Source organism: Sorex fumeus, unplaced genomic scaffold (genome assembly GCF_029834395.1).
Source record: "Sorex fumeus unplaced genomic scaffold, SorFum_2.1 ptg000044l, whole genome shotgun sequence".
NCBI classification, from domain to species: domain Eukaryota; kingdom Metazoa; phylum Chordata; class Mammalia; order Eulipotyphla; family Soricidae; genus Sorex; species Sorex fumeus.
Window position 1 is genome coordinate 20,957,473 of NW_026606101.1, and position 26,473 is coordinate 20,983,945.

Below are 26,473 nucleotides of genomic sequence, written 5' to 3' on the forward strand. Positions count from 1 at the left end.
GGGGTGTGGCCCAGAAATCAGCTGTGCAGGTGGGGCTGTGAAATGACCCCAAAAGCCCCAGTGGTCTCCTGACCAAACATCCGAAACAGAACTCCCAGATGAGGCCAGCACTAGGGGCTGACGGCCCCTCCACACCCAGATTCTGCTGACAGCTAATCCCAGGCCTGCTGCCACCACCAAAATCTTTGGAGCTGGAGTGGGTAGGGTTTGATGCCCGCACCACATATGACTCCCTAAGCACCGCCCAGAAGTGATCCCTGAGCACCCGAGGGTATGACCCATCTCCCCCATATATATATATGCCACCCACTGGGTAGGGCATTTGCCTTGAACACAGCCGACCCAGGTTCAGTTCCTCCACCCCTCTCCAAGAGTCCAGCAAGCTACCGAGAGTATCCCGCCCATACGGCAAAGCCTGGCAAGCTACCTGTGATGTATTCGATATGCCAAACACAGTAACAAGTCTCACAATTTGTTGTGAGATGTTACTGGTGGCCGCTCGAGCAAACAGATGAACAACAGGAGGACAGAGCAGTGCTACAGTGCCCTCCTATGAAAGAAACTTGGCCAAAACATTCCTTGGCCCATCTGCAAAGAACTGGTTTTTGGGGGGTTTTTTTTTGGGGGGGGGGTCATACCGAGCAATGCATAGGGGTTACTTCTGGCTTTGCACTCAGGAATTAACTCCTGGCGATGCTCAGGGAACCATATGGGATGCTGGGGATCGAACCCGGGTTGGCCACATGCAAGGCAAACGCCCTCCCTGCCATACTATTGCTCCAGCCCAAGAACTGGGCTTTCTTGAGGCCCAGAGGACAAAAATGCCACTGACCTCTGGTAGCCACGTAAAGTTTTATTTCTTTATGGTTTTATCCTAATCGCTTGAAAATCCAAGTAACAGACCTGGGAGGTAGGGCCCGGGGCCTGTGCCTCTCTCCTACTCACCTCGGCCAGCAGTGGGGAAGAGGGGGCGGCAGGAGGGGGGCGAAGCGAGGCAGCAGCAAAGTACGGGGGCGACAGCGTCACCGCCGGCGCCCTCCTCTTGCGGGGCCCTGGCTAGAGGCCCTATGGCTTGGGGCGGGGGAATGGGAGAAGCCCCCGCCCCTTCTCGGCCCCTTGGGGAGGGCTCGACCCATTTCTGCGGACAGGAGACGGAGGCAACTGGAGCGGGGGACGCGAGAAGAGGCAAGGAGGTGGCACAAATGAAGGCAGAGGTGTGAGGCTGAGGGCGAGCCCCCCCCCACCCCCGGGACACCCCACCCTCGCCCTCGCCCCCTGGGGAGGGGCGCAGAAGCCACAGCGGGAGGTGAGGCGGGGCTTAAGGCCGCGGGGCTGGCGGCGGGCCTCAGTCGAAGCCGTGCCAGTCGCTGTGCTCCGAGTCGTACTCCAGCTCGGCGCCCACGCACTTGACGCCGTCCAGCAGCATGGGCGTCCCGTGGTGGCGGTCTGCGGGCGACGGTGGGGGGACGGGCAGTCAGCCCCCTGCACGGTGGGGCTCCAGTGGGGAGCAGCCTCCCCCGCCTCCCCACCCGCGCGGCCCCCCCCCCCCCCCCCCCCGGCTCACCCATGACGCGCGCCTGCACCGTCACGCGCACGCAGGTGCCCACGCCGCCCTCGCAGGCTAGCAGCATCTCCTCCTTGAGCACGCCCTCCTTGTGTGCCGAGTACTCACACTTGACGCTGTAGCCTGCGGGGCACCCCGATGGTCAGCGTCCTCCTGCCCGCCCCCCGGCAAAGCATCCTGGGAAGGTCAGCGGCCTCCCACCCCCAGCACCCAGGGGCATTCAGTGCTCTGCCTCCCCCAGACCCCTGGATTGGCAGCACCCTCCTGCCCTACCTCCCAGGCCAGCAGCCTGGCCTCCAAGACCTCTGCCCCACCCCAAGGCACCAAGGAGAACGGCCTGGGGCCGGGCTGGTGGGCAGAAGGCTGGGACAAGGCAGCCTCCAGCAGCTCAGGCTAAGGTCTGGAGGGGCCGGCTCTCTCCCAGGGTTGGGGGGGGGGGGGAACCCCTGGTCCTCAGGCCTCTGCCAGGCAGCCCGAGGCCTGAGGCTCCAAGCCCAGCACTGCTGATGCTGCACCCATATCCCGGAGGGTGGGAGGCCCAAAGCTAGTTCCTTAGGGCCTGGCAGGTCCAGGGTCCTGCCCAATGAGTGAGGCCTGGGGCAGGGCCTCCACGCCACCCCCACCCACCCCCCCATGGCTGCCACGCTGCAAGGCCTAAGACAGAGGTGGGAGAGGAGCCCCCACAACCCCGCACTCTCTCCGCTCCCCGCCTCAGAGCAGGGATGCAGCGCACCTTCAGGGCAGGGCGTGACGCTGAGGAGCCTGAGGTGCAGGCTGGGCACGGGTGCCTGGCGGGTGTCGCTGCTCAGCCTGTGCACCGGGGGCAGTGTGAAGGTGATCTCGTACTTGTGCAGGATCTTCAGGAAACCGACCTGCAACCGGGAGGCACGTTCGCTGACCGCCTGCCCCAGGGCCTGCCCCCTCCCCTCCTGTGGCCCTGCCAGCGCCCCGGTCCCCAGGGCTCAGCCAGCACACGCGTCCCGGATGCCCTGTGTCCCCAGAGCTCCTCGGTGGCCTGAGGAATAGATGAGGAGCTAGGGTTCAGGGGGCTGGAGAAGCACAGACCTCCCAAGACGGCCTGGCCACTGCTGCCTGAGGAGTCCCCTGCTTGCCCCTCCACCATCCGCTCGGGTGAAGATCACAGCTAACACAAGCTGCACACGAGGGAGGAAGGGTGGGGGGAGTCTGGGGAAAAATGACAGGAACAGCAGTCTGCCCAGACCCGGACCCTGGACCCTGGACCCTGGCACCGGGGCCCCGAAGCTCCCTGGGCCCACAAGCCCCCACAGTCAAGTGATGAGTGCTGTTCTCCCACCTGCTGGCTTCAGACATTCCAACAATGGTACGTGCCACAGGCTGGCCAGCAGGCACAGGGGATGCGCTGTCCCCCTGCCCGGGCTCACGGGGCCACACTCGCCTGCCCACCAGAACGGGAGCTGGATGGCCCCTGGGGGCCAGTGGGGATGCTGCTGTGAGGAGCTTCAGCCAACCAGGGCCTCCAGGCCCGTCACCCCGCCGAAGTTGGGGACCATGTGGCTGGTGCCCGGCACAGCTCTCCAGGACCTTTCTCCTTTCAATTCTTTTAGTTATATACTGGGGGAAGGGCACACCCAGCAGTGCTCAGGGGTCAGTCCTAGTGGTGCTTGGGGAAACCACATGCATGCAGTGCCAGGTACTGAAACCGGGCCGGCCGCATGCAGGGTGAGCGCCGGCATCCCTGAATTCTCTCCAGTCCCTCTCCGAGTTTTCTGACTGCACCTGCCAAGCATGACGCTGCGACCCAGCAGAACCACGTGAGGAATTTTCCAGGGGAAAAATACTCAGAGGTGTGCACCAGAGTACTCCTCTCTGCTCTATTTATAACAGCGAAAAACAGAAGCCATCGTGACACCAGGAATAGGGAAACTGCTAGAACAGCAAGGCGGCTCATCATGAATCGCGGGGGATAGTACAACCTCGGGCTTGCCTTGGGAGCCAGCAAAAATAGTGCGTACACTGCAATACCAGCTCTGTGATTTGGGAAACGAAGCTGTAGCACTGTCCTCCTGTTTTTTATCGATTTGCTCGAGCGGGCGCCAGTAACGTCTCCATTGTGAGATTTGTTGTTACTATTTTTGCATATCGAATACGTCATAGGTAGCTTGCTAGGCTTTTGCCGTGCGGGCAAGATACTCTTGGTAGCTTGCCAGACTTTCCGAGAAGGACAGAGGAATTGAACCCGGGTCAGACGCATGCAAGGCAAACGTCCTACATGCTGTGCAACGACCACCATAAAAAGAGAAGCTGAAATGACACACATCAAAAATATTTTTCCTTTGGGCCAGAAAGATAGTACAGCAGGTAAGGTTGTTTGCTTTGCACAAGACAGACCAGAGTTTGATCCCCGGCATCCCATATGGTCCCCTAAGTACCACCAAGAGTGAGCCTTCGGTGCAGAGCCAGGAGTAACCCCTAGCATTGTTGCGTGAACAACCCGCCCACCCTCTGGTCCCCTTAAAAAAAAATTCTACTTGGTTATTTCTAGAGCATAGACCTATGGGCATTTTGAAAGTCTCTATTGTTCTGTGTCTTCTCATATTTCTGAGAGAAATGAACGAATTTGGCAGAGAGGGGGAGGGGCTGTTTGGAAACCCTGGCTCATTCTCTTCAGTCTAGGAGGTTGGGCAGAGGCAGAGTCGGGCCCTCTCAGCCCAGGGCTCTCCACAGGGCATGCACCCCTCAGCCTCTGGCCGCCCAGATGGACATGGGCTTTGACATCCGTCCCCACAGCTGGCGGGGTCCCGCTGGAGGGCGTGGGCGCTTACACCGGTGGTAATGCTCCTGAGCAGGCCGCTGCCAGCACACTGAGCCCCCCACCTGGAACCGCCTCCCGTCTTTCCTTTCATCCCCTCACGACTCCCTGGGGAGGAATGGTCTCTTCAGAGAAGAGGCCAAGAGGCAGCCCGCCCCAGGTCACATAGCCAGAGAGCAGGCCTGGGGACCACAGCCGCCACCGTCACCTCCCACTGCTCGTACAGGGGTGATGGTGACACCACCACCGATAACTTACCCCGTTCGCACTCCTTCCTAAGCACACCCAGGCGTGGCCCCCTCCCCAGCCCCCAGCCCCAGGAGCGGAAGGCGGGGGGGGAGGGGGAGAGTCTGCACACACCTTGACCAGAAAGCTGCGGTCACTCTCCTGGGTGACCATCACCACCGAGTCGTGCAGCTTCTCGTCAAAGTGGACGTGGCCCTGGGAGCCTTCGGCATCGTGGCTCGCCGCAAAGCGGATGCTCCGGACTCTGGGCTTGCTGCCTAGGGAGAGCGGGACAGGCTCCAGAGAAACGGCGCCTGCCCTGGGAACCGCCTCCCCACCCACCACCCCTGCTGCCATCCAGCGCGTACCCCGCACGGGGCTCCTTGCAGGGCGAGGCCACACTCGAGGGGACACGAGGGGTCGCCAAACTCGAGGTCCCTCCACCTCAACCCCTGGTCACCTTTGCATAGAAGACCCACCCTGAGATGGAGGAAGACTCCAGGCTCAGCTGATGGGACCCCTCAAGAGAGGAGGTACGGGGCTCCAAAGTGGCACCCCTCCCCGTGCCCATCTGGGGCCCTCCCCTTCCAGGCCTGCCAGCGCCTGGCCTGATGGCCCACATGGGAGTTGGGGGGGGGGGGGCAGCAGGGACAGACACAGGCTCCCTGGGACCTGTTTGGGGGTGTGGGAAACAAAGGCTCAACTCCTCAAGAGGGGCACCGGCTGCTGTCAGGCCTTGACCTCGAGGTACCCCCCCCTTTCTTCGCCACTGCACCCCGGGCCCCGGGCAGCAGCTTCCCCGCACTGTGCCTCAGCTTCTCCATGATCAGGAAGGCCGGGGATGCAGACAGGCAGGGCCGTGGAGGCTGGTGGAGGGAGACCCCATCTTCCCAAGAGCATGACCCCAGCCCTGGCTGCTCCCCAGAGCCCACTCCAGAGGCCCCCTGCCGGGCGGGCCAGGACATACCCAGCCACTGAGAGCAGCCGCGGAGACCTGGACCAGGCTGGCACTCCCACATCCCCAGAGCCGGCCCGCGACTCCCACCAGGCCTCCCTGCCTCAAGCAGATGTGCCCCCTCAGTGCACGCCCCACACCCGGCCCCCGCAGTGGGATGAGAAGGCAGAAACAGGGCACGGAGGGAGGAAGGCGACCCCACCCCCGATCCACACCCCCAGGAGCCAGCAGAGGGGACCAGGCCTGCACGCGGCAGACACTGGTGACCAGCTCGCTCAAGCCCACACGCACGACAGATGGATGGACGGACGAATGCACACATGCACACGCTGACACACATGTGCACATATACACACTAGACACACCAGGCACTGCAGGCAGCGATGTGCCCCTCCCCCCACCGTCCTCCACCCGCCCACGGGCGCTCACCCTTGTTGGCTGCAGCCATGGACGCCCTCCCGGCCACAGGCTGACCACGCTCAGCTGGACACGCCGTGTGCACTCAGCAGCCTCCCATGTTCTGGGGACACCAGCAGGAGCCTGAGAGGGGGGCAGGGAGGGCAGGGCTCACTGGGCGAGCGCAGAGCGTCCAGGTCTCCAGGCTCCACCCCATCTCCCCCAAGCCCGACCCCTGCTGCCCTGGGCCTGGCCAGCAGGCGCCAAGCTGCAGCTTCTGGGGTCCAGAGCGCAAACACACACACCTCGCGTCCAGCCCACCTGAGACCGGCAGGAAGGACAGCCTGCAAAGGAAGGGGGCACTTCGGGACCCTCTCCAGAGCCCAGTTCTAGCCCTGATGACAGCCAACGACTGGCTCAGCCAAACTACCACAGGCTGTGCCTTCCTGCACCCCAAGCCCGGGGCTTCCACCTTCCACCCGCCTCCTGCCCCCTGCCATTAGCACGTCCTCGGAGCTCGCCCTCCTGGTGACCTGTCAGGACTATACACAGGACAGATGCCCACCTCAGAACCCACCATACAGACGGGCAGCCTCCTAGCCCAGCTCCTAGAGGAGGCCTGAGGGCAGGAGAGGCGGGAGTTGGGGGGAGGGGAAAAGGGAGGGCAGCCTGGCCTGCGGGGGTGTGGCGGCTGAGCCATCTCAGCACCAGAAAAGAGGGTGACTGAGGAGGGTGACAGCTGGAACCCGCAAAGTCAGGGCATTCAGAGATGACAAAAGGAGAGAAAGCCAAACCCTCCCACCCAAGCCCTCCTGTGTCAAGTGGGGGTGGGCCGGGGCAGGAAGCCACACCCTTTCTTTCTTCACTCCCAAGTCTGCGGCTAGGCCTCTCTGGAACCCAACTGCCCCGTGCTTGGAGGAAAGTTGTTCTTTAGAACCGAATTCGTGCTACCAGTACTAAGGGCGCTTCTGTAACACCGTCCCCTCCTCCAGAAATAACCACAGGACCGAGGAGCCAGAAGCTGGGGCAGGGCCCGAGCGCCACCCACAGGGGCCGAGCCTCCCGGGCTGCTGCCCTCCCCGAGGACCAGCCTGAAGCTGCGACCTGCAGTCACAGCACCAGTGACGAGTCCTGCTCCAAATGTCCCACTTCACTCTGACCAGGCCACTGGCCCCCACTTCCCCGCTGCTAACGACACAGGCTCGTGGACCAAGTTCAATGAGCAACCCTGAGGGGCGAGGAGACAGGCCAGAAGGCGACAGCACACCCAACAGGGCACTGACCTTTTTTTGTTTGTTTTTGGTTTCTGCTCCAAATGGGGGGAAAAAAAAAAAAGGAAAAGAAAAGAGAGGACAGGATAGGAGTGTTGCGTAGTCCTAGACACTGGAAAGACACAAAGTACCGTGGGGCTGCCGCCAGCCTTCTGGGGAGACCAAGCTTTACCCGGTCACAACACTCGTCTTGAGCTGCCATGAGGGCGGGTGCCAAAAGCGAACCCCGTCGGAGCGGCTGGCAGAGACGGCAGAGCCTGCGAAGTCTTAAATATTTACCATCTGGCTGCTCCCCTGCAACCCTTGCCAACTTCTGTTCTAGACTCACACACGCAGAGGCAGGTGGGGGACGCTGGCGGGGACCACAGGGGCCTGGCGTTTCACCAGATCGGTGGGACTAAGGGAAGGGCAGGAGGGGGCCCGAGAGGTCGGGCAGCGGGCAAAGCCTTGCACAGCCAGCCCGGCTCGATTCCTCCGAGCCCTGCTAGGAGTGATCCCTGCGACAGCCCCTGAGCACTCCCCCCATGCCCCCCCACCCACCAAAACTGGCATTTGGGGGCCACTGGAGAAAGCGATATGAAAAGAAGAGCTGAGCTGGGAAGGTGAGCACGCAGCTTCGTCCCTATTTTCCAGCGACAGGGATCTGAGTCCTTTGAGCGACAGTGGCTAGCCCAATCAGGAAGAGAAGGAAGGCTGGGGGGAGGGAGAAGGCTTGGTCAAAGGCCTGGGGAGGGGCAGGGCAGGGATGAGCCCTCAGAGCACAGGGAGGTACTGGCCCAGAGAGCCCCGCCTGACCCCTAGGGGGCCTCCCCGCTGCCACCCATCTCTGGGTTGGTGGCCCCAGAGCAGCCGTGGAATCCCAGCTGGTGGCCAGGAGCTTGGCCCTGCTGTGGAGGGGTGCTGGACATGTGGGCTCCACAGACCTGCGGGGTCCACACACGTACACACACACACACACACACCGTTCCCATTGTCTGCCTTCTGACCTGCGGGGTCCACACATGTATGTACACACACACACACACACACACACACACACACCCGTTCCCATTGCCTGCCTTCTTCCTGACAACCCTCTGGAGCCCCATGGGACACTGCACCGCATCCAAACCTTAACATGGGCCTTTGCTTCGGCAACACAACACAGCCCGCCACCAACCCATCCTAGAGAGGCGGGTCCCCCTTTCTCCACCCTGGTAACACTGGTTTGCTCTGTTCCCCTTTTACAAGAACAGTAACTGTACTTTGTTCTGTTCTGGGGTGGAGGCGGGGGGAGGCAGGGGTACACCTAGTGGTGCCCAAGGCTTTCTCCCTGGCTCTGTGCTCAGGGGTCACTCCTGGTGGGCTTTGGAGACATACGGGGTGCCAGAAATTTGGCCCAGGTCAGCTGTATGCAAGGCGGGCACCTTAACCTGTCATACCCTCGGGCCCCTGTGGCTGAGCACCCAGCCCAAGCCCAGGCAGTGCTCAGTTTGCTATACGGATAGTCAGGAACAAAAGGGAAAACCTAAGCGCCAGCCCTAAGTGAAACTCGGCCCTCCAGGAACCCCAGGGCCCCAGTTGTTTCGGGGCCAGCCACTCTATACTGAGGGTACCAGGAAGAGGAAGGGCACCCCCTACCCCACCCGGCGTGTTCCCCCCACCAATCCACATCCTTGAGGCTGACCACAAGGGGGCCAGTTCCTAGCTAGTGCCTGGCCACCGCTCCACAAGCACGAGCGCTGACCACACAGGTCCGTCCGGATGTAAAAACACAGTGGGGAGAAGAGGGATTTCAAAAGCCCCTGGGGGGGGAGGGGGTTGAGCCATAGCACAGTGGGTAGGGCATTTGCCTTGCACACGGGTGACCCTGGTTCGATTCCCAGCATACCGTATGGTTCCTTGAGCACCCCCAGGTATAATTCTTGAGTGCGGAGCCAGGAGTAACCTCTGAGCATCAATGGGTGTGACCCAAAAAGCAAAATATATATATATATATATATATATATATAATAAACAAAAGTCCCTGGGGCCAGGGGGACGGCTCAAAGGGCCCAGCACCTGCTCTGCATGTGGAAGGCTGGGGCTCCATCCTCAGTACCACAGGCAGGGTAGGGCCCCGAACCCCAAAAAGCCCTGCTGACCCCAGCCTAGTATCCACACGAGTTCCCCGTCAGAGGTGGGAGAAGGCAGCCGAGTTCCAGCCATGTTCATGGGGTCCACGAGGCCCCCTGGCCACCTTCAGGAAGCCCCCCAGTGCCAGCCATGGCCAGGGCAACAGAGAGCCATGGGGACTTCGGGGACTGCCTGGCCCTGGGGCCTGGCAGTCCTGGCTCACACGCAGACTGCCAGGGGACATGACCTCACATCTCCAGGTCTCAGTCTGCTGATTGGGAAGCAGAGAAACCTCGGAGGGTTCCAGAACCCCCCAGAGGCCTGGTTTCTGAGGCAACAGCCCTTTCGGGGGCACTGCGGGTTAAGCCTTGAACATCCAGGATGGCCGAGGACTGGGCCCCGGGGATTCGGGTTTCTCAGAAAATGGCTCAAGGGCTTAGGGGCCTCTCCGCCCACTGGCTCCTCCCAGCTCCCCTTTCCCCCACTCCCAGACCAGCTGGGAGAACACCAGTGACTGCGGGGCGCCTGCTGTGTCCCCCAAACAGGAAGAACATGGAGAATACACATCCGATGAGACACTCGGGGTACACCCCCACCACACACACACACACTCACTCACAGGCTAGGGGAGGGACTGTGGTCACAGATGGGGCAGGCTGGACACTGGGGACAAGGGCCTGCAGGGCAGCTGGGTCAGGACCTTGGCTGCTATTCTCAAGGAAACTGGGGCACAGAGAACTACCAACACAAGGTCTAGTAAGCAGAAAGGAAAGAAGGGAGGGAGGGAGGGAGGGAGGGAGGGTGGGAGGGAAGGAGGGAGGGTGGGAGGGAAGGAGGAAGGAGGGAGGGAGAAAGGGAGGGAGGGAGGAAGGAGCTCAGTTCAGTGGCAAAATGCCTGCCGTGCGAATGTGAAGCCCTGCTTCACTGGCACTGTCCCCCATCCCAAGTACTATCCCTAGAGCAACACCTTTGAAGAAAACAAAGAAAGGGCTGCTCGGAGCTGACCCTATGCCGAGCAGGGCTCCGCAAAGACTGGTAGAACCTCTGGCGTGGAGAGGAGGGCCAGAAAAAAAGGCACGTGGGCAGAAACCCCCGGTTACCCAAGAGCCCAGAGTTCTTAGCACCCTAGACTCTTGCCTCCGGTGCTCACAGCTCTTCCAGGCTGCCCCATGTGGGGCCAAGGGCTCTAGCCTGGATGAAGGGCCCAAGACTGTCCTCCGAACGGAGAGACAGAAGAGGAGTAAGACACTTGCTTTGCACACGGCCGACCCCAGTCTGATCCCTGGCACCATATATGGTTCCCCAGCACCAGCACGAAGGAGCCCTTGAGCAGAAAGCCAGGAGTAAGCCTTCAGACCGCTAGGCGTGGCCCCCAAAACAAAACAAAACAAAACAAAACAAAGGCAGTCTGTCCATGCAAAGTGGAGCCTGGTGACCTGCCACCCATCCCACCACCCTCTACCCCAGCTCACAGCTCAGGGCTCAGTCCTGGCTTAAGTACCTCTTCTAGCCTCTTTTTATAACCACCACCAAAAACAACGTTCACTGACACCATCCTGGCCTGCTGGTGGGGCACCCGGTGAGGAAACTCCAACACCCAAAACACAGGCGGCAAGCTCAGAGCTGTTAGCAGGGCCAATGGGGAGAGCTCCGCAGCTCAGCCTGCCGGCGACTCCACTTCCTTCTCCCTCCAGCCGGTCAAAGGTGCAAAGGCGAGCCAGGGCACGCTCCCTCCCACTAACAGGTGCAAGCGGTGAGGAGAGGACCCACACGCACCCACCTGCCGGGTGAAAGGCCTGCCTCTTCTGTGCAATATCCCCTCCAACGAGAAGGTCTCTGAAACCCTCCAGCCTGGCTGTCCCACTCAAGCTCCCGCCCAGGGCCCACGATCTGGACGGATGCCCCAAGAAGTAGAAAGCAGGCGAAGTCCAGGGGGCTAGCTGACCTTCATCAGGTACTTGGGCAGAGAAACCCCGTTTTCTCCACCACTTCCCAGCCCCAGATCCCGGAGGAAAGGCAGCCCCTGACCCTCACGGGTCCTGGACCCCAACGGAGCCTCTCCTGCTAGGGCAGGTGCCCAGGAGGGGGGCCCGGCGGCCCGAGGCGCAGGACCCTCCATGCTCTGCGGCCTCCATCCCCCAGGGTGTGGCGGCCCCAGTCCCCGCCCCGTCCCCATCCTCTCCGAGGACGGGTGCGCGCCCGCCACCCTCACCTCGGCTGACGCAGGCATCGCTGGGGCCCCGCACGCCCAGGCAGCCCCGCCCTCCTCCCAGGGGGCTGCGGGGCCAAGGTCACCCGGCCGGGCGGCGGGGTGCGGGGCTGGGGGTGCTGCCCACCCCGCCGACCGCCCCCGCCGCCCCCTCCCCGGCCCGCACGTGCCGCCCCCCCCCCGCACCGGCCCCCCCGGGGTGTTGACACCTGCCCGAGTCCCGCCGGGTCGCCCACCCCGGCCGGTGGGTGCCCGAGCCCCTCCGGTGCCCCAGGACCGCGGCGGGGCCGGGCGGGGCCGGGCGGGGCCGGGCGGGGCCGGGCGGGGGTCCCGGGGAGAGGCGCGGAACCAGGAGGCGGCGGGCCGGAGGCGCGGTCTCACCGTGCGGGGAGGACCCCGGAGCCAGGCCCGGCGGGGCTCGGACGGCAGCCGAGGCGGGGCGGCGGTCGCGGCTGGGGGGCCCAACGCAGAGCACGAGGAATGAACCCCGCGCCGCCGCCGCCACCGCCGCCGCCGCTGCCGCCGCCCGCCTCGCCGTCACGCCCCCGCCGCCGCTCATTGGCCGGCCCCGGGGGTGGGGCCACGGCGCTCCGGGCCAATCGGCGGGCGCTGCGGAACCACCAATGGGCGAGCCGCCGTGGCCTCGCTCCGAGCGGCACTCCCGCCGCGGCGCCGCAGGTCTCGCGATGACGGCGGCCGAGCCTCCGGAGGAAGGCGGGGCCCCGGCTGGAGCGGCCGGCGGCGGCCTCGCGTGGGTTCCCGCCCGCGTGTCGCCGGCGGCGGTGGGGCTCGCGCCGGCCCCGCCTCGCCCCGCGCTTCCCCTCGAGCGGTCTGAAGGCGCGGCCCGGGGCCGAGCGGGTGGCAGCCGAGCGGGTCGCCCCTGCCCCCTCGGCGGCCGTCGCTCGCGGTATCGCCAGGGGCTGTCCAGGAACTCCCCGTCCTTCCCGCGCTCCGACCCCCGCATTTCTACCTCCTCCCCCTCCCAGCCCGACCCCGGGCGGACCTGAGACGCGGTCCGAGGAGTCGGGCCGCCGGGAGGAACGCCAGGACAAAGACGAGGACACGCGGGGTGGGGGTGGGGAGAGCCTGTGCCGGCGCCCCCGAGGACCGCATCCCGTCTCCTTGGAGGCGGTCTCCATGGAGACGGGGAAGCGGTCTCGAGCGGATGCGCGGAGCTTAGCGCCGCTGGGTGGGGGATGAGGGCCCCTGCACCTAGCGCAGGAGCGTGGGGCGTGGTCTCACGGAGGCTCCGCCTGCCGTTCCCCGCACAATGCACCAGCATTTCGCTTTCGCCGCCTGGAACCGCTGCCCCCCACCCCCTACCAAGTGCCCACCTTGAGCTGGAGCGCGCGGCTCCTTCCGACTAGGGGAGAAGTGGCTGTGCATCTAAGCGCAGTCGCTCCTGTTGTGGCTCCCACAAGACTCAGAGCCATCATCCACTAGATTCCTGAGAACCCCGATCCCAGTTCCAGGGTTCTGGTTTGTGCACTACTGACACATTAGACTCTGTGCTATTTCCCTCGAATTCTCTCCCCCTGCTCCGAAGTGTTCTGAGCTCCCGACTGTCTCCAGCAGAGGCCTTACACAAACTTTTGCTGTGTTTTGGATGCACGTTCTGGTGTTTGAGATGTCCTACAGCGCCTGCTTGGGGAAGTTTCCACATTTTGAGTCCAGTCCATTCCCTCGTGGCAGGTGCTTTCTCATTACACACCTTCCATCCCAAGTACCCAGATAGCTACCACAACCAGCTGTATTCCCGCGTATTCTCTTCTCTCTCTCTCTCTCTCTCTCTCTCTCTCTCTCTCTCTCTCTCTCTCTCTCTCTCTCCCCCTCACCCTCTCCCCTTTTAGCCATATCCTACAGTACTCCTGGAGATGCTTCAAGGACACTGGGTATTCAGGGTGAAACCCAGTCTTCCCACAAGCATGCACTCAGCTCACTGACTGGAGGAGATACCCCAGCAACCTCCCACCACACACACATACACACACCTATTTGTCTATTCTAAAAATTTAGAGTTGACAGTGAATCTAAAATAGGCTGCAAAAAATTAATAAAAAAAATAGGCTGCAGGTGTATTCTATTTTGCCAACACACAGTTTTTTTTAAATTCTAATTCTTCTTATTCCTCTTTTGCCAAATAGCAAAAAATAACAGCAACGTCAACACATTCCAGCCTGGCAAATACATCTACGGAAGTAGTGCTTTCATCTGTGATTTCTGCTTCCTCCCAGAGGTAGCCACAATCCTAGTCAGTATCCTTGTACTTCTTTTTTATTCTTCATAGCCAGATTCACTAACAGCTACCTAGTGGTATTCACACCCCTGTACCTAATCCTGAATGTGGCCTGAACCTACTTACTTCTAATACATAAACTATGATAAAATGCTGTGGTTGGCATGTCTATGATTAAGAGACTGTAGGGACCAGAGAGATAGGACAGCAGGTGAGCTTCCTGTCTTGCACACGGCTAGCCCAGGTTCGATCCCATAGTCTCCCCCAAGCCAGCCAGGAGTGATCCCTGAGCACCACTGAGTGTGGCCCAGAAGCCAGAGAGAGAGAGAGAGAGAGAGAGAGAGAGAGAGAGAGAGAATTACATCTTGCTATCAGATACTTAACTTCCACCTGTTAACTCTCTTGTTATACTCTGGAGGACTGGGTTGCCACCTGTGGCAATGCTGAAGGACTGTGCTGGAGGTGGGGGTTATACCCACTGGTGATCTGTGGGTCATGTAATACTGGCATTGAATCTGGGCCTCCAGTCACTGAGCTCTCTCTTGCTGAAGTAAGCCCCTCTCCCTGGAGATAGCGATACAGAAAGGAAATAAGACAGCCCCCATAAGCAGCCCCATCAGAAGCCCTCGGCCCAATAGGCCTCAAGGAGTGGAATTCTGTTAACCAAATCAACTTGGAAGTGAACCCATGCACACTCACTCATTCAGATGAGACCACAAGTCTGGCCAAGCGCTTTGATAACAGCCTTGTGAGACACCCTGAAGCAGAGGACCCAGCAGAATTAGGATGGAACTTTTGACTTGCAGAAAGCATAAGATGATCATTTGCTTTTGTTTTCTGTTTGGAAGGGCAGCCACATTCAGTGGTGCTCAGAGGCCATACCTGGTGCTCAGGGGACCAGATGTGGTGCTAGAATTTGAATCTAGGTTATGGCCACAAATTCATGCCAGTATCTTACCCTTTATACTCTCAGGCACCATGTGTGCTAATGTTATCCAGCTAAGTCTGCGGTAGTTCGTTATACAATAACAGATGACCAACACAGGTACTTTTCAGATTTTGCTCTTATAAGGAATTCTGGCGCGATGAACATTGCTGTATACATGTGTTCCAGGACAAAGAATACAGGAACTTAAATTTCCCCTGGCAATTGCCTAGAAATTGAATTACATGATCTCAGGATTTTTGAATGTGTAATATTAGTTAACAATAAGACTTAAGTCACATCATGGCCATGGTGTCTTGGTCAGGGATAGAGGTCAAACTTGCATCAGAAGACTGGAGTGATCAGCAGATAGGGCGCTTGCCTTGCATGAGGCCAAGCCAGGTCCTATCCCTAGCACCACATAATGTTCCCCCCAAAGCTGCGAAGAGTGATTCCTGAGTGCAGAAGCAGGAGTAAGCCCCGAGCACTTGCAGGTGTGTCCCAAAAATAAAATTTTTTTAAAAATTGGTATTAGTCTGTGGGCGGGATTGGGAATGATAGAGATGGCAGTTGGGGGGGTGTTGGTGGCTTTGTTGTTGTTGGGGGGGTTGGCCACACCCAGCAGTATTTATGGGCCACTTCTGTACTCGGGGGTTGCTAATAGTTCTCTGGGGATGTGCAGTGCCCCAGAGTGAACTAGGTTAGCTGTATGCAAGGCAAGCACCTAAATCCCTGTACTGTCTCTCAACTCCAAAGGGCACATTTAGAGATCCGTACATGGCAGGATTGGGGAGTACGGCAAGAATCTGAAGCCTGGGTCCGAGAGATAATACAGCAGATGAGACAATGCCTTGCATGTGGCCAACCTAGGTTCAATATCTGGCATCCCATATGACCCCCCAACCACACCAGGAGTGATCCCTGAGTGCAAAGCCAGGAGTAAATTCTGAGCATCGCCAGATGTGCCACCCCACACCAAAAAAACAAAAAAGAAAAGAAAAGAAAAAGAAAAAGAAAAAGGAAACAAATCTTCAGAAGTCAGGCCATGCTCGTGTACAAGGTCTGACTCCTGCTATTCTCAACCGACCTAGCAGTGGCTACCTAAGGCCCAGCTACCCACAAAGTGGGATCTGCTTTTACTCAGGATCCAGCTGCCCTCCAGATCGAGACAGAGAAGGCGGGAGTGAGAAAGAGCACAACTTTAATGGCCAGTTCCATGTTCCCCAAGTAGCCTCAGCAGTACAGGGCAGAAGGGGCAGGTGGCTGAACAGGCACAGCGAGAGTCTCTACAGTGCCTGGCGAGCCCCTCCTCACCCCTTCCCCTCTAGCTGATGCACTTTCCAGCCTTCAGCAGGGTCCCAGGTGAGTGCCCAGGAGGGACAGAGAGGCTCACTGGCCACCTGGGGCAGCATCTCCAACGGTGCAGAATGTGTAGCTCTATCTTGAGTGGGAGCTAGCACCATCCCCAGCACTGCCAGGGGACCCAGGACTAGGGGCAGGATCTGATCTCAGGACACCCTTCTCAAGGCCCACCACAGGGAGCACCAAGAGCTGCTGGGGTGGGACACAGCTTTGGGGGGTAGGCCAGGTCTCTGCACGTGGCTTCTGGGTTCTGGAAAATGATTCATTCTCCTGACCCGGATGGAGTGGAAGGAGGTGGCTCAGTCTGGGGTCCACCCCAAAGGAGGGAGGGGGCTCACTCCCAAGCTCATTGTAGGCGCTGGCTCCGCCCGCCCGTTCCTTCTGTCACTAGGTGGGTGCATAGGTGGAGCTGGTCGCAGCCTCTGGGTGCTTGCGGGTACTCCCTGGCGCTGCCACTGGCCGCTCACCGCTGCTTCCGCTCTGCCTGCTGGAGCCGCCTCGAGAGGTCATCAATGCGCACATTCTTGAGCTGGAGGAGGTGCTCCAAGCGCCTGACCTTCATCTGCAAGACCTGAGCCACAGGGCACAGAGGTCAAGCCTGGTGCCTGTCTGTCTCTCTGCCCCGCCACTCAGAGCCCAAGCCCCCCCACCCCCCCTACCTCCCCTACCCCCCCTACCCCCCCCACCAACCCACCTGCTCAGGTGACCCTCACCTGCACAGTCTCCTGCGAGGCCAACAACTCCTGCTCCTTTTCTGCGATCTGAAGAACGAAGCTCGGGTCGCCCTGCAGAGCCTGGCTATAGCCTGGAGGTCGGGGGGGTGGCTGCCGGACCCCCCTGAGGTGGGAAACAGTTTAGTTGAAGCCTGGCTGGGCCTCTCCCATACATTTTTTAGTTTGGGGGCCACACCCACCACCAGTGCTCAGTATGGCTGTGCACTCAGAAATCACTCCTGGTGCTCAGAGCACCATATGGGATGCCGGAGATTGAACCTGGGTTAGCTACATGCAAGGCAAATGCCTAACCTGGTGCTCTATCTCTTCAGCCTGTATGTGTGTGTGTGTGTGTGTGTGTGTGTGTGTTTGGGTCACACCCAGTGGTGCTCAGGTGCTCCTGGCTCTGGATTCAGGGATCAGGAATCACTCGTGGAGGGTTTCAGGGGACCACATGGCACACCGGGGATCACACCTGGATGGACCTCGTGCAAGGCAAACGCCCTATCTCTCCTACCCAGGCCCCTCATTTTTTACCTTTTCCAGTGTCTCTCCGGCATCCCTCCCTCTCCCCTGCCTCCTGCTTATCCTACCTGTCCAGGTACCACTTGCCCCACTCCCCCTCCCGCCCTGCATAGGGAGAGGACCAGGCCCAGGGAGATCCCGAAGTCTTCACTGTCTTACCTGGGCGGCGCCCCTCCCTTGGGATCCAGGGCACCTTCCCCTGGGGCCTTCTGGGGGAAACCTGAGTCAAGACAAGTGGAAGAGTAACGGTGCTGGCATCCTGTTCTCCTTTCTCCCCCACTCCCTTTCTCGCTCACCCCCACATAAAGAAAGAAGAACACAGGAAAAAAAAAGAAAGAAAAACTCCTCCTGAGAAGAAGAGAAAGGTCACTTTACCCACATCCATGTAGCCAGTGCCATCCTGGGGAGCGGCCAGCTCCTGGAAGAACCACGGGGGTCCACTGTGAACTGAGGTCCAGCCATTCCCCAAGGAACCCTGTGTCCTCTCTGCAACCCCCACCCCCTCACTTTAGCCAGGCCCCCTGCTCCCCTATGCACCCCCAGAGCAGGGGGCACCTGTAAAGAGCCAGCTCCCAGCTTCCTGCGCTTCTGCCGTTCCTCCAGGCGCTGCCTCAGGGGGATGAGCACCAGCTCCACCACGCCAGGCGCGCACTGAGCGATCTTGCGCATCACGTCGTCTGGGACGGAGAAGTTGAGTTTGTTCAGCACCTTCCTGCAGGGGCAGACACAGGTGGGGCCCTGGAGGGATGATGGCTGCAGTGGGGGGTAGAAAGAGTAAACAGCCCCGGGGGGAAGGAAGAGCTTGCCTCCCCCATATAAGGCTCCCTGGACCCCAGAGCCAGCTTCTGTCCGTGTTATCCTCCCCACCCTGTAACCCAGAAGACGGAGGCCTGGGACTCCCCGCGCAGGCTGGAGAGTCTGCTGGTACACCCAAGGATTCTGTTACCTGTTCAGGTGCCCCCAGTTGCTGAGTTTCTGCTGAAGGGAGTTGGCAGGCACATAATTGTGCATCTCCACCATCTTGGGGAAGTAAAACTTGATCACCTCTGCGACCAGGACTGTGGCGGCAGACATAAAAAGTGGGGAGAAAGGAGAGGGAGAAGAAATGGATGGGGTGGAGGGATCCGGTGGGGCAGAGTGGTGGGGTTCAGTGGAAAGGCAGAGAGGAGGAAGGGAAAGGATGATGAGGGGTGAAGACAAGAGTGGTAGGAGGGGTGGGCAAGAAGGCAAGATCAGCGATGGGCTGGAAAGAAAGTGTTTAGCAACCCCCAGAGGAGCTGCATTCCTCCCCTACTAGCTCAGCACATCAGAAAATGAAGCCCTGTGGGCCTCTAGCAGAGCAGGAATCTCCCCGACGCCCTTCCGGAGCCCAGGGCCTCACCTAGGAACTCACATGGATACACACATACACACACCACCGCCAAAGTCCCAGGAGACAGCCACAAACTCACATAAACAGTCATACAATATACTCCCTTCTATACGTATAAACATAGGACAGACTATGTCAACACAGGACACATACATGCTTAGAGACACAGAGATCACCATAGCACATGTACACACACACAGAAAACAATACAGAAGTTGACGATCATTTCTAACATTGGGGTTCCAAGAGACGGTCACCCTCCCCACATCCACCCACCCACACACCCACACACACACACACACACACACCACAGAAAGAATCCAACATAAACAATATTCACACACAGAAAAGCATAGTTTGGTCACTAAATCTCAGGAGACACACCGGCACCTAGACAAGCACAGGGAAAGCACACAAGGTCACACAATATCCCACAACATGTGTACAAGAAAGAACACGCTAACACACGCATGATTCCCACAATGCTAAATACAGCAATAAGCTTGCACACACAGAGACACTCAAAGGCACACAGCGAGCCAGGTCAGTCATTCGGGTGGCAGTGGGCGTGAGACTCACGCACACACCGCCTGCGTAAAGGAGAGACCGGGTGGACACATCTAGGTGGACAGACACATGCTCGTGAGCCCACAGGTGCAGACAGAAAACACACGGCACGCCTACAGCCCAGTGCGACACACCCCCTAAGAAACCGTCCGCACGGATACAAACACACAAGTACACACCTACCCGGGAGGACGCGCAGTCACACAGGGGCACACACACACACAGGCACACGCACACCCCCAGGAGCGCACACCTCCGTCGCTGAAGTCCCGGGAAAGATTTCGCTTGGGCCTGGACAGAGGGATGTTGTCGACCCACAGGTACAGCTGGTGCAGCGCCTCCTCGTCCACGCTGCCCGCCATGAATGCCCCCGCAGGCCGTTCCCCCGATGCAGCGTCCAGCCTCGGCCGCACGACCCCTCGAGCGCTTCCTGCTTGGTCACCGCCCCCGGCGTGCAGACCGGCTCCCGGCGCTGATCCCGAGAACTGCGTCCTAGCTGGAGACGGCCATGTTGTTTTCTGTTACCATGGCGACGGCGGGCGTCTCCAGAGAGCGGAGGCTTCTGGGAGTTGTAGTTTTCCTTCCACGGCCTCGTCGGAACCCGGCTATGGAGCCGCCTAGGTGGACTTGTCTTCCCCGCTTTCCAAGAAGAAAACTCCTCCGGCCCGTGTCACGGGCTGAGCAGTCAAGGGTCCACTCTCGGGCCTGCTCGGGCCAGCGAGGACCCCTTGCACCAGCACCCCCAAGGTCTCGGACCCCTCTCCCGGGCCCTTTAAGTCATCAGTCCCCAATGAAGGCCGCACCCCGATGTTGATAAACTTTCTCTAGGAGTCCATTTTTACCATCTGCTGCTTCCCATCTGGACTGCGGGGTAGACTGAGACCAGGCCTCCCTGCAATCCCCAGACCTATTGCCACGCCTTGCCCTCCACCCACAGCCCAGCACTGTCCTGGGGGGCAGGTAGGGGGGCCATTACCAGGTAACCCAGACTGCCGGGGAGAACACCAGAGTCAAGGTCAAGGTCTTGAGTAGGTCCTTAGCTACCCAAGCGCCTTAAACGTGAAATGTGAATAACAGCTTGTCGCAGTGACATCGTAGAAAGGGAAACAGGAAGGTATTTACAGACGACCTACAGCTGTACAGGGATCAGAGGGATGGAAACTGGTAGTAGAAGCTGCAAGAGTTCCTTTAGATACTTTCTCATCCCTCTTCTCCCTCCCAAGAGCTATTCTTCCTATGTTAAAAACTGTTTTCAGGGCCGGAGCAATAGCACAGCAGGTAGGGCGTTTGCCTTGCATGCGGCCGACCCAGGTTCAATCCCCAGCATCCCATATGGTCCCCCAAGCACCGCCAGGAGTAATTCCTGAGTGCAAAGCCAGGAGTAACCCCGGAGCATTGCTGGGTGTGACCCAAAAAGCAAAAAAAAACAAAAAACAAAAACTGATTTCAGGGACAGAGAGATGCCACAGCAGATAGGGTGCTTGACTTGCTGGGTCGATCCCCAGCACCCTACATGGACCCCTGAACCCTGCCAGGAGTTATCCTTGGGTGCAAGTCAGCAGTAACCCCTGAGCACTGCCACGTGTGGACCCCAAACAAAACAAAAATGGATTTCAGGGTCAGAGAGAGAACAGTGGGTACTTGCCTTGCATGCAGCTGACACTGGTTTGATCCTTGGCACCACAGATGGTCCTTTGAGCCGCCCCCCCCCCCCCCCCCAAGAATGATCCTGAGCTCAGAATCAGGAATGAACTCTCAGAACCACTGGGTGTGACTCAGAAACTAAGAAAAAAAAGCAAACCAAAAAAAATAAAAAGTAAAACTCACAAATTGATTTGCTGTTTAGGGACTGGATAGGTAGGTGACCAGGCTTGAGTGTGTGCTATGCGTGCAGGAGCCCAGGTTAGATCGCTGACACCGCAGCCGCCCAAACACCACCAGAAGGATCCCCAAGCTCCAAGAGGTCAGAAGCCTCTGAGAAGAGATGGATATGGTACAAAAACTGGGGAGGAAATTTTCTTTTTCAGTCATCAGTTCCTGTTCCTGTGCTACCTTTCAGAGTTCGGAATTTGCATCTTTCCTTAGTGAAGAGGCACATCTGAGGTCAGCCCCAGAAGAGAGATTGCTTTCCCCAGACCACTTGTGAGGAATCAGGCACACTGCTGGGCACATCTGTGCCTGTTTTCTCATGGTTTCACCAGCCCCATGAGGTCATTATGTGCATCTGAACTGCAGGGCTGGGGAGTGAACTGAATGGGCTGGAGAATGTGCTATTGCATGCAGGACACCCAGGTTTGATCCCTGGCACCGCATGGTCCCCTGAGCACTGCCAAGAGTGACCCTTGAGCACCACAGGATGTGATCCAAATATCAAAATAAGAGTGATAAATAAGAAAGAAGTGCTTTGCGCAGCACACAGCAAGAACCCTAGCGCTGGTGTCGTCATTAATGAGGTGATCTGGGTTCCAGCAAAAGCTGTGTTCTTATTGACAGGAGTCACATGGGCATGACTTGCCCCACTGGCATATGAGGTGAAGGACAGGGAGTGAGTGGGCCAGGGTCATGGAAGCCATTGCTCCCACTTTCTCAAACCTTAAGGGTTGTGTGATCCTCTCCTCCAGGACACAGGTGGGGGAATGAGGGTTGTGTGAAGGGAATACCCACTCCTCGCTTTCTTCAGAATCCTTCCAGGTCTGGAGATCCCTGAGTGCCTGAGGGGCATGAAGCCAATTCCAGTGCCTGAGGGGCATAAAGCCAACTCTGGGACGTTTGAAGCCTTCCAGCTTAAAAGTCATACCCAAGGGCCTGATCTTTGGAGAAGGGGCCACACCCAGGGAACCCATCGGCCAAGAGGATTTTGACATCTTTCCCCCAATTTCCCTTAACATTCCAGAGTGCGGAGAGGAGGAACCATGGAGGGGGGAGGGAAACACAGCTTGTCAGGCCAGCCCAAGTGGAGCTGGGAGAACCGGTTTGGGGCCCAGCACTACTGGCCCTGTTCAAACTCGGGCCTTCCTCTAGCTAGAACTGTTAGAGCCTGAAGGCCTCAGAGAAGGCCGGCCAGGGCGGGAGGGGCTGGGCCCGGGAAGCAGAAAATAGGGTAGATCAGTGGAGGCCCAGCCTAACCTTTGGACGAGGGGCACAGCACTGGGAGTGGCCAACACATGCTCTCCAAGGTGCACTGGCACCGCTGCCTCCTCCTGCCATTGTTTGCGAGGCAGGGCACCCGGCCTGAAGATGCCAAGCAGTGAAAGGCTTTGTGGACTCAGCGAGGGTAAACGACAAAGTGTCCCACAGGCCTCTCCAAACTCGTATCTGGACCACAGGAGCTGCACCCAACACCCTTCTGTCCTGGCCTCTGGCCCCACCCCCTGAAACGCTCTTCAGTAGGTCCCAGATGGCCTTGGATCTGGACTTCAGGGGCTGTTAGCTCCCTCCCTCTGGTCCTAAGCCAATGCCCGGGCAGGGGCACAGGAGCCCTTCCTGCCCAGACCTAAAGAACACTTCGGCACGACCTCACTCTAACACTCGCTTCCTTCCGTGCGCTGGGGAGCAGGGAACAAAGGGAACCAGGAAGGAATGTGTCCCCAAGACAGACGCAAGCCCAGACCCAGGAAGGATGCACCCTTGGCTGTTAAAACGTTCACCCCCACCAAAGGGGGATGGACAGATTTATTGAATTGATTCAAACTGGTTAGGGGGCAGCTGGACGGCTGGACTCTGGGCCCAGCCCCAGGTCCCCCGCCCAGGATCGGGCCCTGCGAGAGAGGGAGGAGAGGCATGGGGCCTGCAGCTGCCCACGAGGGAAGCACCCATTATCACTCCCCTGGAAGCCCTCTCGGGAACCCCCAATCTGGAAAGAAAACCAAGAGCCAAAGAAACATGGACTGGGCCAGAGGGAACGGGGGCTGGGGGCGGGGAAGCAGGCAAAGGGCAGGCTCGGAGCCTGCGGTTAGACTGTGCTTCTCGAGGTGGCCCGGGGGCAGGGGCGGGGGGGGCTGCCAGCCTAGGCTGGACGTTCCTCTGGAGCCCTTCCCAGAATGGCTTTGGGGTCCCCCCCACCAACCTGGTGCGGCTGGCAGAGGGGAGAGGCACTCTCCGGCCGGGAGCTGCCAGGGCCCATCCCTGGCTGGGCGCTGGCCGCGTCCACTGAGGGACAGAAGGTGTGCTAGCACCGGACAGCTCCCCGCCCTCCCCGCCTGGACCCCCAAACCCAGGGGCAAATGGGGAGGAAAGAGGATTCTGAGATAGAGGCAATAAGCAGGCAGTGAGGCTGACCCTGGCCCTACCGAGGTCACTGGGCCTGTCTGGGGCCGGGGCTGGGGGGACTCGGGGGTCTGGGGCACCCCGCTCTGGCTCCACCCACAGCGACTGCCCAGGAGTCCTGTGCCCTGGGCTGGTGCCGCTCATCCAAGTTGGGGCTGCAGAAATGGCTCTGCGCTGCCGGGGCAGGGGCTCAGCTGGGATGTCCCAGACCCCTCACTCCCGCCTGCCGTGCGTGGTTCTTCCTGGTCACGTGGATGAGGTCGTGCTCCAGGTGGAGGATGTGACTCTGCACGCGGTCGTCGATGGGGAAGGAGGTCAGGTACCTCTTGACCATGGCGAAGTAAGCCATGGCCTCCCCAAAGCTGGGCACGGGCACCTCGTCGCCATCCTCATCCTCCTCCTCGTCCTCTTCGTCCTCATCGTCCTCATCCTCCTCTTCCTCGCTGTCCGAGTCCGAGTCCTCCTCCCCTTCGAGGAAGTGCAGGGTGGGGCACTGGGCCTCCTCCTGGGCACCGTAGCCCCCGAAGCTCCCGCTGGCTTCCACGACGCCCTGAGCCCAGTCCTCGGCCTCCAAGCCCTCCGAGGAGCTCTCCTCCTCCTCGTCCTCCTCCTCCTCCTCGTCCTCACTGTCATCCACGTTCCCCTCCTCTTCCACCTCCTCCTCCTCCTCCTCCTCCCCCAGCTCCTCCCCATCTCCCCCTTCCTCCTCCTCCTCCTCCTCGCCTTCCTCCTCCTCCTCCCCCGCCTCCCCGTCCTCCTCCTCCTCTTCCTCCTCCTCGTCCTCGTCCTCCTCCTCCTCCTCTTCTTCCTCTTCCTCCCCTTCGCTCTTGAGCGCCGTGGTGATGGTGGCGTTGGGGCCGCCCCCGAAGCCGGCCTCGCGAAAGCAGGCGGCGATGTGGCTGGGCTCCACGGCCTGCCAGGCGGCCGCCACGAAGTGCAGCGCCTCCATGAGGCCCAGCTGCAGGCCCGCGGGGTCCTGGCCCTCCAGCGCGGCCATGGCCTTGAAGAGCAGGGCCTGGCGGTAGTGGCCCTTCACCTGCTGGACCACGCCCCGCTCCAGGGGCTGCACCGTGCCGGGCGGGAAGAAGGCCAGCTGCACGTGCCGCAGGCCCGAGGTGTCCAGGGACTGGGCGGCCAGGCGGCCGGCCAGCAGCAGGACGCGGCGCGACTCGGCGGCCATGCGGGCGTCCAGGGCCTTCAGGTACTTGGCCAGCGCCTGCGTGGTCACGCCGCCCTTGGCGTTGGCCGTGTAGTCGCAGGGCAGGCCGGCCTGGCCGGCGCGCGGCTTGGCCGACTTGCCGGCCACCAGCGGGGCCAGCTTCTCGCTGCCGTCGGCGTTGGCGCACAGCAGCACGCTCAGGCGCTGCGTGGCCCGGCGCGCGCGCCCGTCGGGCCCGCACAGCCCCGCGGCCTGGTCGGGGAGGAAGTCGTACCACAGGCTGGTCTCGGTGGCGCTGAACACGTCCTGCGAGGCGTAGCCCTCGGCCACGGCCGGCGGCTGCTCGTCCAGCGCGCGCCAGCCCGCGGGCAGCGCCCCGCCGCCGCCGCCCCCGACGCCGCCGCCGCCGACGCCGCCGCCGCCGCCGCCGCCCTCGGCGGGCGCGGCGGGCGCGGCGGGCGGGCTGGCGGGCGCGGCCGGGGCGCGGGGCGCGGCGCCGCGCGCGCGGGCGCGGGCCACGCCGCTGCAGGACACCACGCCGTGGCGCCGGCGGAAGCGGTCCAGCCAGCCGTTGGAGGCCGTGAAGTCGTCCATGCCCAGCTCCTCGGCGATGCGCAGCGCCTTCTCCTTGAGGATGATGCCCTTGACGGGCAGGCCGGCGGCGCGGATCTGCTGGAACCAGGCGATGAGCAGCCCCTCGAGCTTGTCGTAGGGCGACAGCTTGTTGGTCTTGCGGCAGGTGGAGGCCACGCCGTACTTGCGCTCCGACGCCAGGATGGCCCGCTTGTTTTTGAGGATGGTGCTCAGCGTGGACGGCGGGATGTTGAAGCGCCGCGCGATCTCGCCCTTGCGCAGGTCCGGGTTCTCCTCCACCTCCTGGATGATCCGCGACTTCTCCCGGAACGTCAGCTGCCGCCGCTTGGGGCCCATCCCGGCGCGCCCCCCGCCCCGGGGCCCGGCGCCGCCGCCGCCGCCCCGGGGCGGGGGCGGGCGGGGACCCGGGCCCGCGGCGGGGGGGCGCCTGGCGGCCTCTCCCGCGCGCCCCGCCCGAGACAAAGCGGCGCGCGGCGCGGCGGGGCGGGGCGCGACCCGGCCGGCCCGGGCCGGGGGCACCTCCGGGGGGCGCCGGCGGGCGCGGCGCGGGCGGCGGGCGGCCGGCGGCGGGCGCGGGCCGCGGCGGGCGGCGCGGGCGCGGGCGGCAGGAAGTGGCGCGGCGCGGGCGGCCGCGAGCGCGGCGAGCGGGGCGGGGCGGAGCGGAGCGGAGCGGGCGGAGCGGGATCTCGCGGGAAGCGCGGGGACGCCCGGCGCCGCCTCCCGGCCCTGCGCGCTCCCCCGCGTCCCCCGCCCGGCCCGGCCCGGCCCGGCCCGGCCCGGCCCTGCCCTGCCCGTGCCCGCCGCCGGGGGGCGCTGCGGCCCGCGGGACCCGCGCGCGCGCCGGACGGGAGGCGCCGCGGGGAGCGCCGCGGGGGGCGAGGGGGTTGCGCGAGTTTGGGGGGCGGGGGGCGCCCAGGCCCTCGGGAGGGGGCAGGCCCCGGGGAGAGGCGCGGGGGGACGCCGGGACGCGTGGCCTCCCGGGCTCCGCTCTGGGCTCGGGCCGTTCGCTTGGGAGAATGGGTTGCGCGAAACTGGCATCCGGCTGCAGGCGCTGTTACGTTTGGCAGCGCTCGCTGTTCCACCTGGCACGGAGCGGGGAGAATGGTGCCATGTCGGTCGATTATTGCCAGCATGCTCTCGAACGCTTGTGCATTGTCGCAATTAGGAGTGAACGCGGGTCTGTCACCTGTTGTGGTCCGTGGAGTTGCCTCTCAGAAGCAACGCTACTGTTTCTCTCTCTCTTTATCTT

General features: G+C 61.2%; 3 protein-coding genes across 4 annotated transcripts; all 3 read right to left on the reverse strand.

Moving 5' to 3' along the window:
* Positions 1-1,293: 1,293 nt before the first annotated feature.
* On the reverse strand, positions 1,294-12,639 carry ADISSP (adipose secreted signaling protein). Of its 2 annotated transcripts, none has more exons than XM_056121804.1 (6): positions 12,509-12,639; positions 5,965-6,075; positions 4,716-4,858; positions 2,298-2,436; positions 1,565-1,687; positions 1,294-1,446 (listed from the first exon to the last, which is right to left on the reverse strand). In XM_056121804.1, exons 2-6 carry the CDS (start codon positions 5,981-5,983, stop codon positions 1,346-1,348), a joined length of 525 nt encoding a protein of 174 aa, XP_055977779.1. In that variant the 5' UTR covers positions 5,984-6,075; positions 12,509-12,639; the 3' UTR covers positions 1,294-1,345. The 2 variants fall into 2 exon arrangements, with proteins under 2 accessions (XP_055977779.1, XP_055977780.1); XM_056121805.1 differs by lacking the exon at positions 12,509-12,639 and adding an exon at positions 11,887-12,037.
* A 3,460-nt stretch (positions 12,640-16,099) lies between these two features.
* Positions 16,100-19,630, reverse strand: SPEF1 (sperm flagellar 1). The gene is made up of 7 exons (XM_056121851.1): positions 19,459-19,630; positions 18,213-18,324; positions 17,822-17,978; positions 17,642-17,684; positions 17,426-17,486; positions 16,742-16,865; positions 16,100-16,599 (listed from the first exon to the last, which is right to left on the reverse strand). The coding sequence occupies exons 1-7, from the start codon at positions 19,565-19,567 to the stop codon at positions 16,492-16,494; spliced, it is 714 nt and encodes a 237-aa protein (XP_055977826.1). The 5' UTR covers positions 19,568-19,630; the 3' UTR covers positions 16,100-16,491.
* Positions 19,631-22,858: 3,228 nt separating this feature from the next.
* On the reverse strand, positions 22,859-25,647 carry CENPB (centromere protein B). The gene has a single exon (XM_056121199.1). It carries the CDS (start codon positions 25,558-25,560, stop codon positions 23,662-23,664), a length of 1,899 nt encoding a protein of 632 aa, XP_055977174.1. The 5' UTR covers positions 25,561-25,647; the 3' UTR covers positions 22,859-23,661.
* Positions 25,648-26,473: the final 826 nt, after the last annotated feature.